The sequence below is a fragment of the Olea europaea genome, unplaced genomic scaffold, assembly GCF_002742605.1.
Source record: "Olea europaea var. sylvestris unplaced genomic scaffold, O_europaea_v1 scaffold2019, whole genome shotgun sequence".
Classification (NCBI taxonomy): domain Eukaryota; kingdom Viridiplantae; phylum Streptophyta; class Magnoliopsida; order Lamiales; family Oleaceae; genus Olea; species Olea europaea.
Genome location: NW_019238082.1, coordinates 115,755 through 130,844, shown reverse-complemented (window position 1 = coordinate 130,844; position 15,090 = coordinate 115,755). Strand labels below are relative to the sequence as shown.

General features: G+C 33.8%; 2 protein-coding genes across 3 annotated transcripts; one reads left to right on the top strand and one right to left on the bottom strand.

Annotated features, from left to right (window-relative positions):
- The first annotated feature begins 226 nt into the window (after window positions 1-226).
- Window positions 227-4,718, top strand: LOC111379676 (inositol-phosphate phosphatase-like). 2 transcript variants are annotated; one of them, XM_023003099.1, is made up of 12 exons: window positions 227-369; window positions 495-550; window positions 698-748; window positions 1,765-1,845; window positions 1,988-2,091; window positions 2,177-2,261; window positions 2,682-2,736; window positions 2,825-2,868; window positions 3,297-3,365; window positions 3,447-3,544; window positions 3,711-3,767; window positions 4,415-4,718. In XM_023003099.1, the coding sequence occupies exons 1-12, from the start codon at window positions 357-359 to the stop codon at window positions 4,509-4,511; spliced, it is 810 nt and encodes a 269-aa protein (XP_022858867.1). In that variant the 5' UTR covers window positions 227-356; the 3' UTR covers window positions 4,512-4,718. The 2 variants fall into 2 exon arrangements, with proteins under 2 accessions (XP_022858867.1, XP_022858868.1); XM_023003100.1 differs by having other exon boundaries at window positions 260-399.
- Window positions 4,719-4,973: 255 nt separating this feature from the next.
- LOC111379674 (cytochrome b561 and DOMON domain-containing protein At4g17280-like) lies at window positions 4,974-6,855 on the bottom strand. The gene is made up of 3 exons (XM_023003097.1): window positions 6,000-6,855; window positions 5,591-5,845; window positions 4,974-5,483 (listed from the first exon to the last, which is right to left on the bottom strand). The coding sequence occupies exons 1-3, from the start codon at window positions 6,603-6,605 to the stop codon at window positions 5,166-5,168; spliced, it is 1,179 nt and encodes a 392-aa protein (XP_022858865.1). The 5' UTR covers window positions 6,606-6,855; the 3' UTR covers window positions 4,974-5,165.
- Between the last annotated feature and the right edge of the window lie 8,235 nt (window positions 6,856-15,090).

The following is a 15,090-nucleotide window of genomic DNA, read 5'->3' as shown; positions in this document are numbered from 1 at the left end:
TTGTATTTGATTATAGACATTGTCTCGTCCGAGTATGTCCGGTGTATTTGTACATGGTACCTTTTTATCTATATATTTACATTTATCGATCAAAAAAAAATAATGGTTAACATAATTGCACGTGACAATAAATGATTGAAGGAAAAAATAAACTGAATTTTAAACTGTTTAGTGATAAAATGCAACTCGCCATTACTTTATTAAAGATGCTCATGTAGCATGATTCGGTCCAAAAATCCCTTATAAATAACTGGCCGCTCTTTTTTGTGTGCTCCGTGATTACTGAAATCCTGGGGCATCTGCAATATTATACGATCCTCTTTTCTCCTCATATTAACCAATCTTCAAGGGAAAAAATGGCACAAAAAGGTTGAAGCCCGTCAGTCTAAATGTCGATATGTGTGTGTGCATATTCATTCACAAATGAGTGCTTATATACCTGTATCTATTTATGTACATGTACATGTTTCTTGATTGGATTTGTGAAATTTCAGATTCACTGGAGGAGTTATTAGTCCAGGCAGTGGATGCTGCTAAAAGTGCTGGAGAGGTGACATCCAGTTCGCAAATCCAAATTCTCGTTTGCTAGTATTAAATTCGTGTTTCTTTGGGCATTGATTGATCAGTTTTTGGCCGCATTCTTTATGCTTCGAATTTTTACAATTAATCTTTTTTACTTCTTATGTCTGGTTCACAGATCATTCGTTCTGCGTTCTATCAGACAAAGCTTGTAGAGCACAAAGGCGAGGTAAAATCTTGACTGTTTATGACGGAATATACTGTTGGGGGGGTGGTCTGCGGGTCTTCTAAAACTTTTCAAATTTTCATTTAGAAAGGGAAAATCGAAGAAGCAATGTTAGGTAATCTGCTATTTTAACTATGAATTATGCATAAACGGTTATTGCTTTTGAAAATTTGATTTACCTCACGTGCACGAAGGGTCGGTAATCTTGGTTACTAAAATTTTCAATTTCTGTGTTTGGGACTCTATACTTGGATTGGTCTATGAGGATCCCCAATACTTAAGTGGAGTATAAGTGAATAAATGTACATGAATAAATTCCATATATGAGCCATGATGTGAGGTGGCCAGTGATAATGCACTGACAAGATGCTTGATTAACAGTGTTTCTATACCCAATCTTCCCCTCCCTAGACCAAATTGGACGGTAGTGATGCATCACGAGAAGGTTCTACCCTAAGTTCAGGAGACAGCTTTTAGTCTTTCCCCTGGGTTTTTATGTGGCATACGGAGTATGTGAATTGGTAAATCTTTCTTATGAGCAAAATTCTGATTTCAGGACACCACTTTGAAAATTTTTTAATTTCTTTTGTTTGTAGGATATCGTCCCCAATCTGTTAGTTACTCAGTGCCCAGTAGGAGGATAGTCTACCACATGATTGCGGCGGGTGATAATACAGGACAGTGTAGATAGAACAGAAGCAGCCATATGGCTAAAACTAACCTAAAACGTAGGTAACAGAAAATATCTGAACAAGGTGTTTTTGTATTTTGTGAGAAGCTCTAGCGCACCCAAAATTTGCAATAAGTCCTAGGGATTTCACAAAACAAATCCAGTATGTTGGAATATTAATGTTTAATACTATATTTACTGAAGATGGTTCATTGGATGAAAAGGGTTATGCAAATTCAATAATTTCAAAAATACTGCATAAAAAATATTAGTTTTTTTTTTCTTTTCTCTGCTACTAATATTATTATTAATTCATAAATGCTAATAAGCCTACTGCTTTCAAGTGTAGGTGGATTTAGTCACAGAGACTGATAAGAAATGTGAAGAATTCATATTCAATTTTCTCAAACAACACTACCCTGATCATAAGGTTAGATCTTTGTCTTTTCTGCATTGTTTCCTATTTTAGCTGAATTTACTGGTTGGTTTCTTGATGGGTATAAATGTGAGGCTTCTTAAGACATAACTACTTGGTTCTCCCTAACTCTCTTGTAATAATTTTTCCATCTTAGTTCATCGGGGAAGAAACTACGGCTGCTTGTGGTGCTACAGAATTGACCGATGAACCAACTTGGATTGTTGATCCCCTGGATGGAACAACTAATTTTGTGCATGGGCAAGTATCTTATGTCATTTCATTTGTTAAGGTGGACTTTTTCTTCATCCATGTTAAGCTTCTAAGTTATTTCATTCAAATTCAGGTATCCTTTTGTATGTGTTTCTATTGGCCTGACAATTGGACGAATTCCAACTCTTGGTGTTGTCTACAATCCTATTATGGATGAGGTAAAACTATTGAACTTCCAATGATTTCAGGTTAACTTCTTCCCCATTGTTTATGGTAAGTATAAATCAAGGAAATTGAGTCTCAGAGTGTCAATCTCCAAACTCTTTAGATATTAGGTTATTAGCAGCTTGTGACTTATAATTTGTGATCCAAGTACTGAATTTTGCTCAGTGTTTTCATATCATCTTTTCGTAGTTTTAACATCTTTATGCAACGAAAGGAGCCTTTGACCTTACCTGGAACTGACCAATCAAGTGACTTATGATTTTAGTGTTACTTTCTCGTATTTTTCTCTCTTGCTGTACAATTGTAGTGATGTGTTGGATATAAGAATTCCTACATGTACTATGTCTGCAGTATAATTTTTCTAGCAGAATTTGCTGGTTAAGCATATAAAATATTTGGTTTTTAACGTGCAGCTCTTTACTGCCATCCGTGGAAAAGGTGCTTTTTTGAATGGAAAACCTATCAAAGGCAAGTTTCCTTTTCATGTATTCTCGCTTAATGTCATTGAACATTCATCTTACTCTTCTGTTGATATCCTATGTTCTGTTATTTGCAGTATCTTCTCAATCAGAGCTTGTGAAGTCCCTTCTTGCAACAGAGGTACTCAGCTGAACATATTGTTGAACAGTGCTTTGGTTGCTAAACAAATATTCATTGTTTTTTCGGTTCTATATCTTAGAATGTCAACCTGCAAATTGGAAATAATTATCTACCTAACTCCTGGCCTCTTTACTTGCTAAATTTGCTGTGTCTGTTTATATGATCCTGCAGTTCATTAAGTGTTAGCAGTAGAAGAAATGGAAAGTTCACATATTTACCTTTTTAAGATCCATTTTTCTTGTCCCTCTCTTAATATTTATTTATAGTCTATAATAGGAATGTTATTCTTGCTTCTGTAATATATATTGTAAACAGTACAACATTTTTGCAATTATGCATTCAAGAGTACGACTTTTATAAATGTAAGAAATTTACCTTTCTAATTTTACTTATATAAGCTAACTAAGCTTTGCGTGATGAAATGACAGTCAGGAATAAAGCTGGACAAGTCTACTTTGGATGCCACCACAAATCGAATCAATAGCTTACTCTTCAAGGTAAACAAATGTTGCTTCATAATCATGTTTTCTATGAACGTTTCTGGATATAGCTCAGAACATTGGTTCTCGTACAACCAGGTTAGGTCCCTTCGGATGAGTGGCTCTTGTGCATTGAATCTCTGTGGGATTGCATGCGGAAGGCTCGATCTATTCTATTTACTTGGGTTTGGACCTTGGTAAGATTTTTTAGATGTTTAATTTTGAATCTTGGTTCAAGTTACTAGGAGCATGATTAGTATGCTGGCTGGACCAGACTGATAGAATTAAAGAAGTCCATTGCACTAAACAGTACTACCTAATACGATGTTCCAAACATACATTGAAGTTCTCTTCTTTGTCCAGGGATATAGCAGCTGGTGCTGTGATTGTAGCCGAAGCTGGAGGAGTTGTGTTTGATCCGTAAGTAACACACTTATTTCTAACTTAGAGAAGGAATACTGAAGAAAAATTCTTTAATGGGAATAAGTAGTCTTTGGATACAAAATCTTTTAGTCATTCAAACATTTTCTCTATTTCTAGTAAAATTAGGATTATTTGCACGTTCATGAATTCCATGATTCTTATTCGTTTTCTATTTACAATGTACGTTGTCCATAAGTATTGATATTTGCAATTAGTTTACTATTAGAAATTATTTCCATCAGATATAAATTTCAAATAATTCTTATCTTGCCCAGAATAATAAATAAAGCTGAAGTTATAGATAAGTTCAGATTTCATCTTCATTTTTTCTTTTAGCTTTAGTTTTAGTTAAGATTAATTCTCCAATGGCTTTCTTGCTCTATTTCATGGTGAAAGCGTCCCTTTTGTTTCTTATATAAAGGGGCACGAAAGTCCATTGCTGTACCCGGGAAAACGTTACAGCATATTAACAAGTTGACTTGGGCATATTATAATTCATTAAGCATCCATAATTATTCTATGTAAACAACACTCATTTCCAATTGGATTTTGAATTGCGCTAGCAACCACATTGATTATATGTATGACATTTAAAACTATAGTCAGAGTTTGCGAAGTCTGAATCATGATGCTTCTGTAATCAGGTCTGGCAAGGAACTTGATATCACAACTCCGCGAATAGCAGCGTCGAATCCTCTTCTCAAGGACGCATTTATTCAGGCACTGCAACAATCAGAATGAGAGAGACGTACGAGAATTGCAGGAACTTCTTACAAGTTTAGTTTCTATTTGCTTTATCCAAGCATCGTGATCTGCTTGTCCTGGCTTTATTCGAAATGCATGTGATGTATCTAATCTTCATGAACTGAGACATCGAGCTGCCTCTACACCGTAAAATTTGAATTGGTAATAAATAACACGTCACTGTTGGGGAATTTGTTAGTCTGATATAAGGGTTGATTTTGCCGGGGCTATATCGACCTTCTCTTTTCTCTCGCTATACTCTTCATTTTTACCTTCTCCGGGGATCGACAGATAAAACCGTGCATTAATGGGTAGTTTGATTTGATATGTAAAATTTGAGGGATTGCTCGAATTAGTCATTTTTGGTTCTATTTATGAAAAATGGAAATTACCTATCAAAATTTTTTTTTATGAAAAATGGAAATATACATACAAGGATGGTCCCTGATAAAATATGGATGAAATATCAAAGAAACAACAAATATATATAAATATTCCAACAGAAATGAAAAAGGGGGAAAAACTTGTATCATCTCTAAACTCTCCCCAGTAGAAGCAACCTAACATCGACACCATCAATGGAAAAGTACAGAGAGATACAGCAGCACAAAAATATGTAAGATAAATGAGCAAATTGACAACCCTACTTTTTTATACCCTTGCCTCATTTCCATTATGTCTATTTGTTCCATTTACCCCATTAGACATCTTTTGAGAAGCAGCAGATTTCTTCCTCTTCACAAATACATACCATGTATAAGCTTCCAATGCTGCAGCAATAAATGCCAGAACCACCAGGATCCCAATATAGGCTCTCTCCCATTTGTTCTCGGGATTTAATATGTCGAACCCCTTGAAAATGTTGATAATACTTAGGACGATGACAGCGTATCCTACTGAGTGGTGGTAGATGTTCCAGTAAAATCTGTATTTGTGTTCCCTTTTCGGCCTTAGAAGCAAAGCAAATACCTGTATCCAAAAGAAACCTTATATCATTACACCCCATAGTCTCGTTAGACATTAAACAAAATCTGAAAATGATTAGATGTTAAACATTCGAAGAAATTCATAATTACCTGGAGGGTTCCTAGACAAAAGAGAACTATTCCGATGGTCCTGTGGGACGTGTATTGAACTCCGGGGGACTCACTTCCTAGCTGGATGCCTGTAGCCCAGCCAGCAACTCCAATGATGTAGGCCGAAGTTTGGCAAGTTGCGTGAAGATAAAACCAAGCAGGATCAGCAGATGGAAAGACCCTTAAGTACCTTGCGAATACAGCACCAATAGGCATCAAGATACCCCAACTTACTGCATTTAATACTCCATGAATCTGAATATTCATTAATCAATCAATCATCAGAAGCGTATACTTTTTAGAAGTATCTTCTTTTGTGAATACATGATTTTTACAATTACTACATAGCAAAAAACTGGTTTCTGAAAATAGTTAAAAGTGATGGTCATATAAGGATTTAATCACTTACATTTCTTTTCTTAGTTTTGGAATTTGATGACCCTTGTGTTGTTCTTGACTCTCCTGAAAGAAGATTTAGAGTCCCCACTGATCGGACGTTAGAACCAGATGTAGGATGCATTGCAGGGGCATCTCCTGAAAGTGGACCGTCTTGCCAAACCTGGTTAACAGTAGAGCTTAAGTTATCCAGCTTCAGCGTGGCAAAGATAATGATTTCGTTCTTTGAATATACTGCCGATAAATCTGAAACTGGAAAGCTCAAATCTCCTTCTTGCAACCGAGTCTGATAAGTAGTGATAGGTGCTGTGTAAGCTCTCATGGTTCCATCAGATTTTTGGAAAGCGATTAGAGCTTGTGCACCAACCATGCCTTGAGACCTTGGATTAATAGCCCACGCGACCCATTTAGAGGCCGTGACACCAGAGTGTCGATAGGCCATTCTGACAGTTCTCGAAGACGATTCGTAATTCCAGTGAAGAAATGAATTCAAATATGGGAGATCATTGCAGGAACTGAAAACTTGGTTACTGGCAAAGTTGTATTTTGCACATGATTGAGCATTGGTTGATAAATACAAAGAGAAGAGAACACAAGAAACCAAAACAGCTCTTAACATCTTGTTCTCTTTTCTCCTTAACAATAGAAATGCAAGGAAATCTGGTTTTAAAAGAGGAATAATATAAATTGAATAGCTTTAGTTGAGAAGGGATGAATGAGGAATTTGAAGAGGCAGGGGAAATGATTTGATTAGGAAAAGAAGCTTATGGGGAAATATAAAGATTGACAGAAGGTCTCTTATTATAGACTGAATATTGAATGGTGGGACATGAGTAGTTGCAGTTTGGTGAGGAAGGTTCTGTGAGAGAAGAAGTTCCAAGTTTCTATGGGATTTTAGCACTTGTCAAATTTCTATATCTCTAGTGCTTAGGTTTCAACAACTTTATTTTTTCATACCAGAACATGTCTAACTTCAACTGCCATTGTATTAGTGCATAGACTTATATATTTTTTGTCACCTAAACTTCAATTTTTAATGCTAGTTTGTAAAGTTTCTTTACCTTTTTCATGGGACATGAAGACAAGTATTATTTGACTAGCGAACAATTCACCTTTCGGTTTTAGATGATCCAAACTTTTGGAATTCAGACACTACAACAAACGTGGCTTTTTACGGCATGCATTTACAGCGTGCGAGCACGTTTAATACCATGTATTACACAATACACCAAACAAGACTTTAACTCTATTTCTCTTCTTTGATCATGTTTAGTAGTGTTTAGTCCAACTTAACATTAGTATTTACACTCACTAAGCTCAAAATTGTTGAGTGATCTTCTAGATATGTTACCACTGGATCAATACAGTAAAACATGTTTTGTACGATGGATGGAGCAAGCACGATCAAGGATTATGTAATATAATTAATCGGATGTCTCGTCTAGTCCAGAATAGATTACAATCTTGTAGCAAAGCACATGGGACATAATTGAGACTTAACCAATTAGTTTTATATATATATATATATACACACTCATAAATTCTTGAATTTTATTGTCCTAGTTTGGAGTGTCAACCACCTCACTGTTTTTGACCAAGACAAGATACAACTCACAGTAAAAAGATGAAAAAGTCATCTAGTCTCTATTCATAACCACTTCACTCCACAAGCATTTCATGCTTACTAACAAATCTTTTTGTAACATATTGTTATAGGGGCTTTAGACAGGTATCAAAATACATGATAAGTTGGATTAGGTGTATTACATAAATAGTGGAACCCAAGCTTGGTCAAACCAAATCCTTATCCAAAGATCCTATAGTGACATTTTATACACCTTATTTTCGCAGGAACTTGTTTTTTCCTAAGCACACTTCAACATGTTTGGTACATTAAACAAATAATAAAAAAAAAATCAACCAATTTTATTACATTTAGTTTTGTTTTATTTAACATACTGTGTGTGTGTGTGTGTGTTTTCTCATACAATATTAGATAATATTGATGAAGAAAAATAAGTCTTGTTCATTATACTGTAAAGTTGTGTGTACTAATCTCGTGTCACTTGGGGGAGAGAAAGTGGGCTCACTCTTTTCTTGAAATTATCCTGTAATTCCAATAAAATGACAAACCATTGGTGTATTATATGTAAAGTAAACAGGGTGGTAAATTATAATGATAAATTTTAATAATATTGATTTGGTCTGAACTTAGATTTTAATATGAGACAAGTGGCCATGATTTTTGCTATGGTTGATGTAATACAACCTTAATTTCATACAGATGGCCTCCTTTACTGGTATTATGTTGTCTGTGGTTGCCCATTAGGCTCATATTTTATTAAATTAAGTGCAATTATTGCTTAATGTAATGTGGGCATCCCACACAAATCTAGTAACCTAATGCTTTTCTCCTGCACCCTTCATTTATTCTTCACCGTTATGCAAATCTTTAATGCATCAAAAATTATAACCATACTTGTCCTTTTGCATGCAAACTTTTTTTGGGATTATGGTTCTTTCTTGAAAAGAAAAATGATGGAGAGGAGATAAATATAGAGATTCGATCCCTAAATTTCTTCTTTCAAGTTATCAACTTACTTAGCTTTTTATGAGCAGAATCAATCGTGTATAGTATTACGATTGTATAATAGATACATGTTTGAATAAATAGTAGTTCGACTCGAAGCCAATTTTCTTCTAAATTTACTAGTGTGAGGGATGTTCTTTGTAGAATAGGAATAAACAAAAATCTGCCCAGATAATAATTGGAAAAATATTGCCCCCCAAGGCACAGCTCAACTGGTGGATCAATCAATATTGTCTTGCTTCCAGCGGCAGGGTGGAGAGTTCGATTCCTGGTGGGAACCTGCGGCCAATAAATTTGGTATGGAGCAATCACTGTGGAGGAGGGTCTCTTGTGCGCAGAAGTGTATAGGCAATGAGGGGAACCTGTGATCCAGTTGAGGCATAATCCGCGGTTTACCCCCTCCAAGGTTCTAGGGGCAAGGGTCTTGGGGGGTCCAAGATTTAGTTTGGTGTAAGCTGGGATAACTGGATATCAAAAAAAATAATAATAAAAAAAATAATTGGAAAAATATCCATTTATATAATATAAATTAGCTTACTTACTATATCTGATCTGTTGGCCCACAATTGCAACTCTTGATGGAATCTCTTGAGAGCATGACATGTGGATGTGTAAGCAATACGTCAAATTATACACTATTCATCACAAATAAACCAAGATTTGAACAAGTCAATAAGACAATTTGTACATTAATTAGTCAGCAATGGTGAAGTAATTAAGAAGAAATCTTTTTAAAAGGAACATACTTATAATTAATAACATAAAATTCAATTCTTAATTCACCTAATGACAGTATGGTTGGACAACGTTTAAAAATAATTAGTATATAATGAATCAAGAGAAGTGTATCTACCTTAGTCAAAATTTACACGAGTCTGGAGGAAAATAAATTGTGTGACAAGTTTGTCTTTAATAAAAAAGGAAAAATCACATTTAAATCTCTATCATACACTAGAATAATTTCACTTTTTTGACGTTTGTGTTTCTAATTTTCAATTTCCCTATTGAAAATAAAACAAAGGTTAGATCGTTAGATTTATTATAGATGATCAAGAATATTCCCAAAAAGGAACAATTATACCCATAATTTATTTAAATGAAAATTACATAGAAACCTACTTTTAAAGATCTCATTTCATAAATCATATGTTAAGTTTACTATTTCAAAAATCAAATTTTTTAAATTAATATAATATTATTAGATAAATATATTATTAAATTAAATTAAATTATAAACCAACTCTACCTCCCTCAACCCCACCTCATTTCCCCCAAACTATTCTATCTCTCTTTCACCTGAAAATAACTACCAGATCGTAGTTGGAAACCGTCGCTCCATCAACCACTCGCCTGAAAATAACTACTCGTAGGATCGCCATACACAATGCAGTCGTGCGCAGGACCACCTTGGTGGCTCCATTAGTCACTCGCGCAACGCCACTCCTTTAGATATGTCAGATCACTTGTCAAAAATTGGAATATAAAGCCCCAATTAAACAAACCCTGGATAAGCAAAACTAGAATACATGAGGAGCCGATAGTGGTGGAGGAAGATTGGTGGTTTTCCTTGTTTTTATTTGTTTATCTGGTTTGAGGAAAGTGGTGGTTTTTCTCGTCGTTTAGGTAGAGCCGCTGTGAAGCGAAGATGGTGTTGTCTGGTGCCGAAGAGCAGCATTTGGTGTTGTCTACAATAGCAACAAATGTTGGTGTTTGTGTTAGTATTATTGGTGTTGTGGTGGTGGTGGTGGTGGGGTGCTACTGTGATGCTGTGGGTGTGGTGGTGGTGCTGTGATGCGATGCGATAGTGGAGAACGAAAGTGTGGCGGGTGCGGCAAAGATGTGCTACTGTGAAGTTGTGGGTGCGGTGGTGGTGCAATAGTTAGGTGAGTGGTGTGGTGCTGTGCACAATTGTGTGGTGGTGATGTGGGTGAGATGTGGTGGTGATGGTGATGTCATTCTAACGACGGTGGTTTTGGTGGCGTTGCGACTAATGATAGTGGTGAGGTGGTGGTCACAAATAATTTGGTTAACTGTGACCATTAAACTGGTTAATCTATGACCAATATAAAAGATAAATTATGATCAATAAATTGGTTAATTTGTAATATGTGACCTAAAAATTGTGACTGTGACTTACAATTAATTAAGTTGTAATCGAAAAATTAATTGTGAGCAATTAATCTAATAATTTGTAATGAATAAATGAGTTGTGACCACCAAAAATTTTGATTCTGTGATCGATGAATAATCGGTGACATAAAATTTTTGATTCGTGAGCGAAAAATAATCTGTGACACATAAAATTTTTTATTTATGATCGAGAAAAAATTGTAACTAAAAATTAATCTGTGATTAATTAATTAAATAACTGTGAACAAATTATATAGAATTGTGACATCAATATATTTAATTAGTAAAATATATGTTTAATAAATTAATTTATAAATAAAATTTTAAGATATTTGATATTTGAAATTTGAAACTATGTTTTTTAACTTTGAAATGTGACATACTTAGCCCTCGTTTAGCCTCCATTTTTTGGAAATGAAAATGGATAGAATAGTGTTTTTTGAAAAATGAGCAATTGAAAAAGAATGAAAAGTTTTCTATTTACGTACAATAATGAAGATTGTGTGATTGAAAATATGAGAGAGAAAAATATAATATAATGGAATGAAAATTAGTTGGGACTAGATGAGGGCTTTATCTCTTATTTAAGAATTTTTCCCCTTATTTAATTAATAGGTATAATTTTTCCATTATAGAAACAACATTTTAGCTATGGGCTCAAAATAAAAGGACTTTCGCATCATGCATTCATCTAGAAGACTAGAACTTTAAGTTTATTACAAGGTACTTAATTTTGGCTTTGGTTGGTAAGAAAATGACTTGTGTAGGATAATTATTAGTTAACAAAGTGACACGTAGAATGAAAGAATATGATTATAAGCATGCACAAACACCAAGATTTGAATGAAATAATGTTTCGTGTACTATCAAAAATGTCGATCCTAATCTGAAAATATTGTTCTTCTGCAATCCTTTACCAACAAACAAGAAACTTCTAAATTTGTTATATGACATTTTTGCCATTAAGAATCTTTTTTAGTTTTTAGAGAGCACGTTAATGTATATTCTTGGAATTTTTGCTCATAGAAATTAGAATGATGGTATTTGTGACACTAAGTTACCTCTTATTTTACCTTCGGAGATCGACCTAAAAATACTTTCTCATAAGTTTTTTTAATTTTACTTTCGTTATTTTACATATATCAGACATTGCTTAATGGTGTTAGTCATGTAGTTTAACAATGAACCAATGACCCATAAATAATAGAATCATGCTACATTGATAAAATATTTTGCCTACTTTCTTGACAAAATGTTACATGGCATTCTATCATTGAACTATTTAAAAAAACAAATAGTTTTGTACTTAATAATTTGCTTCCAACACTGCATTTTTCAAATAGGTAAGCAAAATCATCTTACAAAATTGCCCAAGTCTAAATAATATTATCCTTACTCTTAACCTTTTTTTTTTTGTGCAATTTGTATATTTATGAAGAAAACCTTGACAGACATTGGATGTGCTCTTTGACAAGTTTCTTGTAATGCGGCAATATTAATTTGAACGGAAGAGATCATTTGTAATGGGCTTGTGAAGTTACAGTCCTTCGAGGAAATTACGCACACACCTATTTTTTAACTTTCAAATTCAATAATCAGACTTTAACTTTATTATTTCACAAATCAAGTTATAATTAAAATATTTATTTAATATAATATTACTAAATTGATAACTTAATTTATCATTCAAACATATCATTAAACCTCCTTCTTCATCCACTTTTTGAGAGAGAGAGAGAGAGAGAGAGAGAGAGAGAGCCATACTTGAATCGCTTCTTTGACATTCGTCGAGGGAGATTAGACATTGAAGGACTTCATCGCTAGCGAAGCATCTCTATATAAGTTATGAGTTCATAATTTTACCATACTTTTTTTTATTTTCAATCAATAGAAGTTTTGAACCCTAAATCCTTATAAATCCACATTGAGATGGTTTTATCAAGGAATGTCGATCGTTCGAAGAAAGAAGACGGGGCTAGTAAAGGGCGTAATATTAATAATAGAAGAAGAACCAAATCCAATAAAGAAACTCGATCAAAAAATGCGATACCTCGGGGTCCAATGTAAAATCGAATTCCAAGAAGGTAAATCAATTCGGTGTCCATTCTTTTATTTAAAACCTGTCTTATGGAAGGATTAATTTATGGCTAAATTGTATTCCAAAGATATTGGTGATTGTGGCCAAATTTTGTTCTAATTTTGGGTTAAGTTATTCTTTGCACGTAGTCTGATTGTAACCTGATTTTGTTTGATTAAATCTTTGGTCACAAAAGCATTTATAAGTCATAAAAACTAATATAATCGTTGTAGACACAAGTGGGCAACATATTACATGAAAAATTCCTCGTAGTAGAACACATTACTTGAACATTTTGAAGAACAACATATATGACAGGTCACAAAATTTAACAAGTCACAATGTCCAAAATACAAGTCATGGAAAGCATCTACATGTCACAAAATTAAGAAATGATTTATTTTCACATTCTATAAACTTATAAATTTACAGATTCATGGAAACATGCAGTGCATTCAGTCACTGACCAAACTACTAGAACAATTCACAAAATACAATATGGTCACGTCATAGAGATAAACTTTAGTTCACAAATTGGGTTGCACAAAAAATTACGAAATCGCAAACTGAACCAAACTAGTTGGTTTAACCATTGGTTTGAGTCCAGTGGACCCGCGATATTTTTCCCCTCAAATCGAACCAAACCATTTCAAACTGGTTTGGTTTGGGTTTCGATTTTCAAAAATCGCACAAAATTGAACCATTTTTATTTTTATTTTTTAATTATAAAACTAATTTCATTAAATAATAAATATTACAATTTTCAAGGGAAAAACCAATTTAGTGATTTACAATTTTCTTGGATTTGGATGGGACTCGAGGCAGAAATCGGAATCGATGGGTACTAACCTACTCCACCAGAGGAACCATCACATCTCAATCATAGAGTGGCAGCTTTTGATTAGTAAATCCATTGATTGGTTCATAATTTTCTTAATTGAAGAAGCAAGGATGAATTTTCTTTTATTTGAAGCATTACGTTTTGAATTTCTTTATTTCATTTTCACGTGTTTTGGATTCAGAAAAAGAAGAGTGGAAGGCTTTAATGATCAATCATTATTGGTTGTGGTGGGGTTCTTTGGTTCCTTTATTTGCATATACTGTTTCTTTATGCATTTGGTGATGAATATGGGGAAATAGTAGAAGAAAGATTGTATGTTGCAGGTTAACTTTCAGTAGTTATAATCTATTGAAAAATTATGCATTCAAAGCAAAGTAGAGCTTTATTTATTTTCTTTACTATCATGTCGTCTCATGATTGTCACAATCTAATTCGAACACTTTATCTTAGTGAGCACTAAATATGGTGTAGGCAGCAAATAGAACAGGAATAAAAATGTGTTCAACGATTCAATGTTTCACATAAGCAACAAATGAAGAACAAGAATTGCATAAAAATATAGTTTGGGGCACATTATCACTCATGCAAAAAAATGGCCTAGCTTATGCGCCCCTTTTCTAAAACTTAGGGGGTGCTACTACATCTATATTGTTGCTTGCAAAAATTTGAGGAGAGAAAGCTATTGAGATGTTGCTAGCTATTACTTTATTGTCTTTTTGTTTGTATTTCGAATTTCAGACAAATATGAATGTAATTTAATATTTAACATTACTAGTTATCATTTAAACTTATATATCAACTTATTTTAAATATATTATTATAATGTCGACAAACAAATTGAGAAATAAAACAGAACAAAACCACAAATAAAGGTTTTGTTTGATTTGAAAAATTTCAAATTACATGAAATAGTTTGATTTGAGTATATGATACAAACTGTCTAAATTGAACCACGTTCACCCCTATTCACATATGCTAATTAGCCAAAATATCAGCTCCAATTTTGCATGATAGATAGTGCATTCAGTCAGATAACATAGTTACACACCATGAACAATCACATACTCATTACTAGATATCTAAAGGTTTTGTTTGATTTGAAAATTTTCAAATTACATGAAATGGTTTGATTTGAGTATATGATACAAACTGTCCAAATTGAACCACGTTCACCCCTATTCACATATGCTAATTAGCCAAAATATCAGCTCCAATTTTGCATGATAGATAGTGCATTCAGTCAGATAACATAGTTACACACCATGAACAATCACATACTCATTACTAGATATCATATACTCACAAATAAGGTCACATTATCCAATATGAAATTCAATATATCACATTTATAGTCTACAATAATGAATAGGGCATGTTCGGTAGTGATTATAAAAAATGATTTTTTGACCGTTAAAGAAAAAAGCGAGTCCCACCAGCGAGTGAAGAAGTAAAAAATGACGGTTTGA

Bases quoted from the DNA above. Each gene is read 5' to 3' on its own strand.
- LOC111379676 (XM_023003099.1), top strand. The intron at 2,737-2,824 runs GCAAGTTTCCTT...TGTTATTTGCAG, and splicing joins GAATGGAAAACCTATCAAAG to TATCTTCTCAATCAGAGCTT. The intron at 2,869-3,296 runs GTACTCAGCTGA...ATGAAATGACAG, and splicing joins AGTCCCTTCTTGCAACAGAG to TCAGGAATAAAGCTGGACAA.
- LOC111379674 (XM_023003097.1), bottom strand. From the start codon at position 6,605: ATGTTAAGAGCTGTTTTGGTTTCTTGTGTTCTCTTCTCTTTGTATTTA. The intron at 5,846-5,999 runs GTAAGTGATTAA...ATGAATATTCAG, and splicing joins CCAAAACTAAGAAAAGAAAT to ATTCATGGAGTATTAAATGC. The intron at 5,484-5,590 runs GTAATTATGAAT...TTTTGGATACAG, and splicing joins TTTGTCTAGGAACCCTCCAG to GTATTTGCTTTGCTTCTAAG.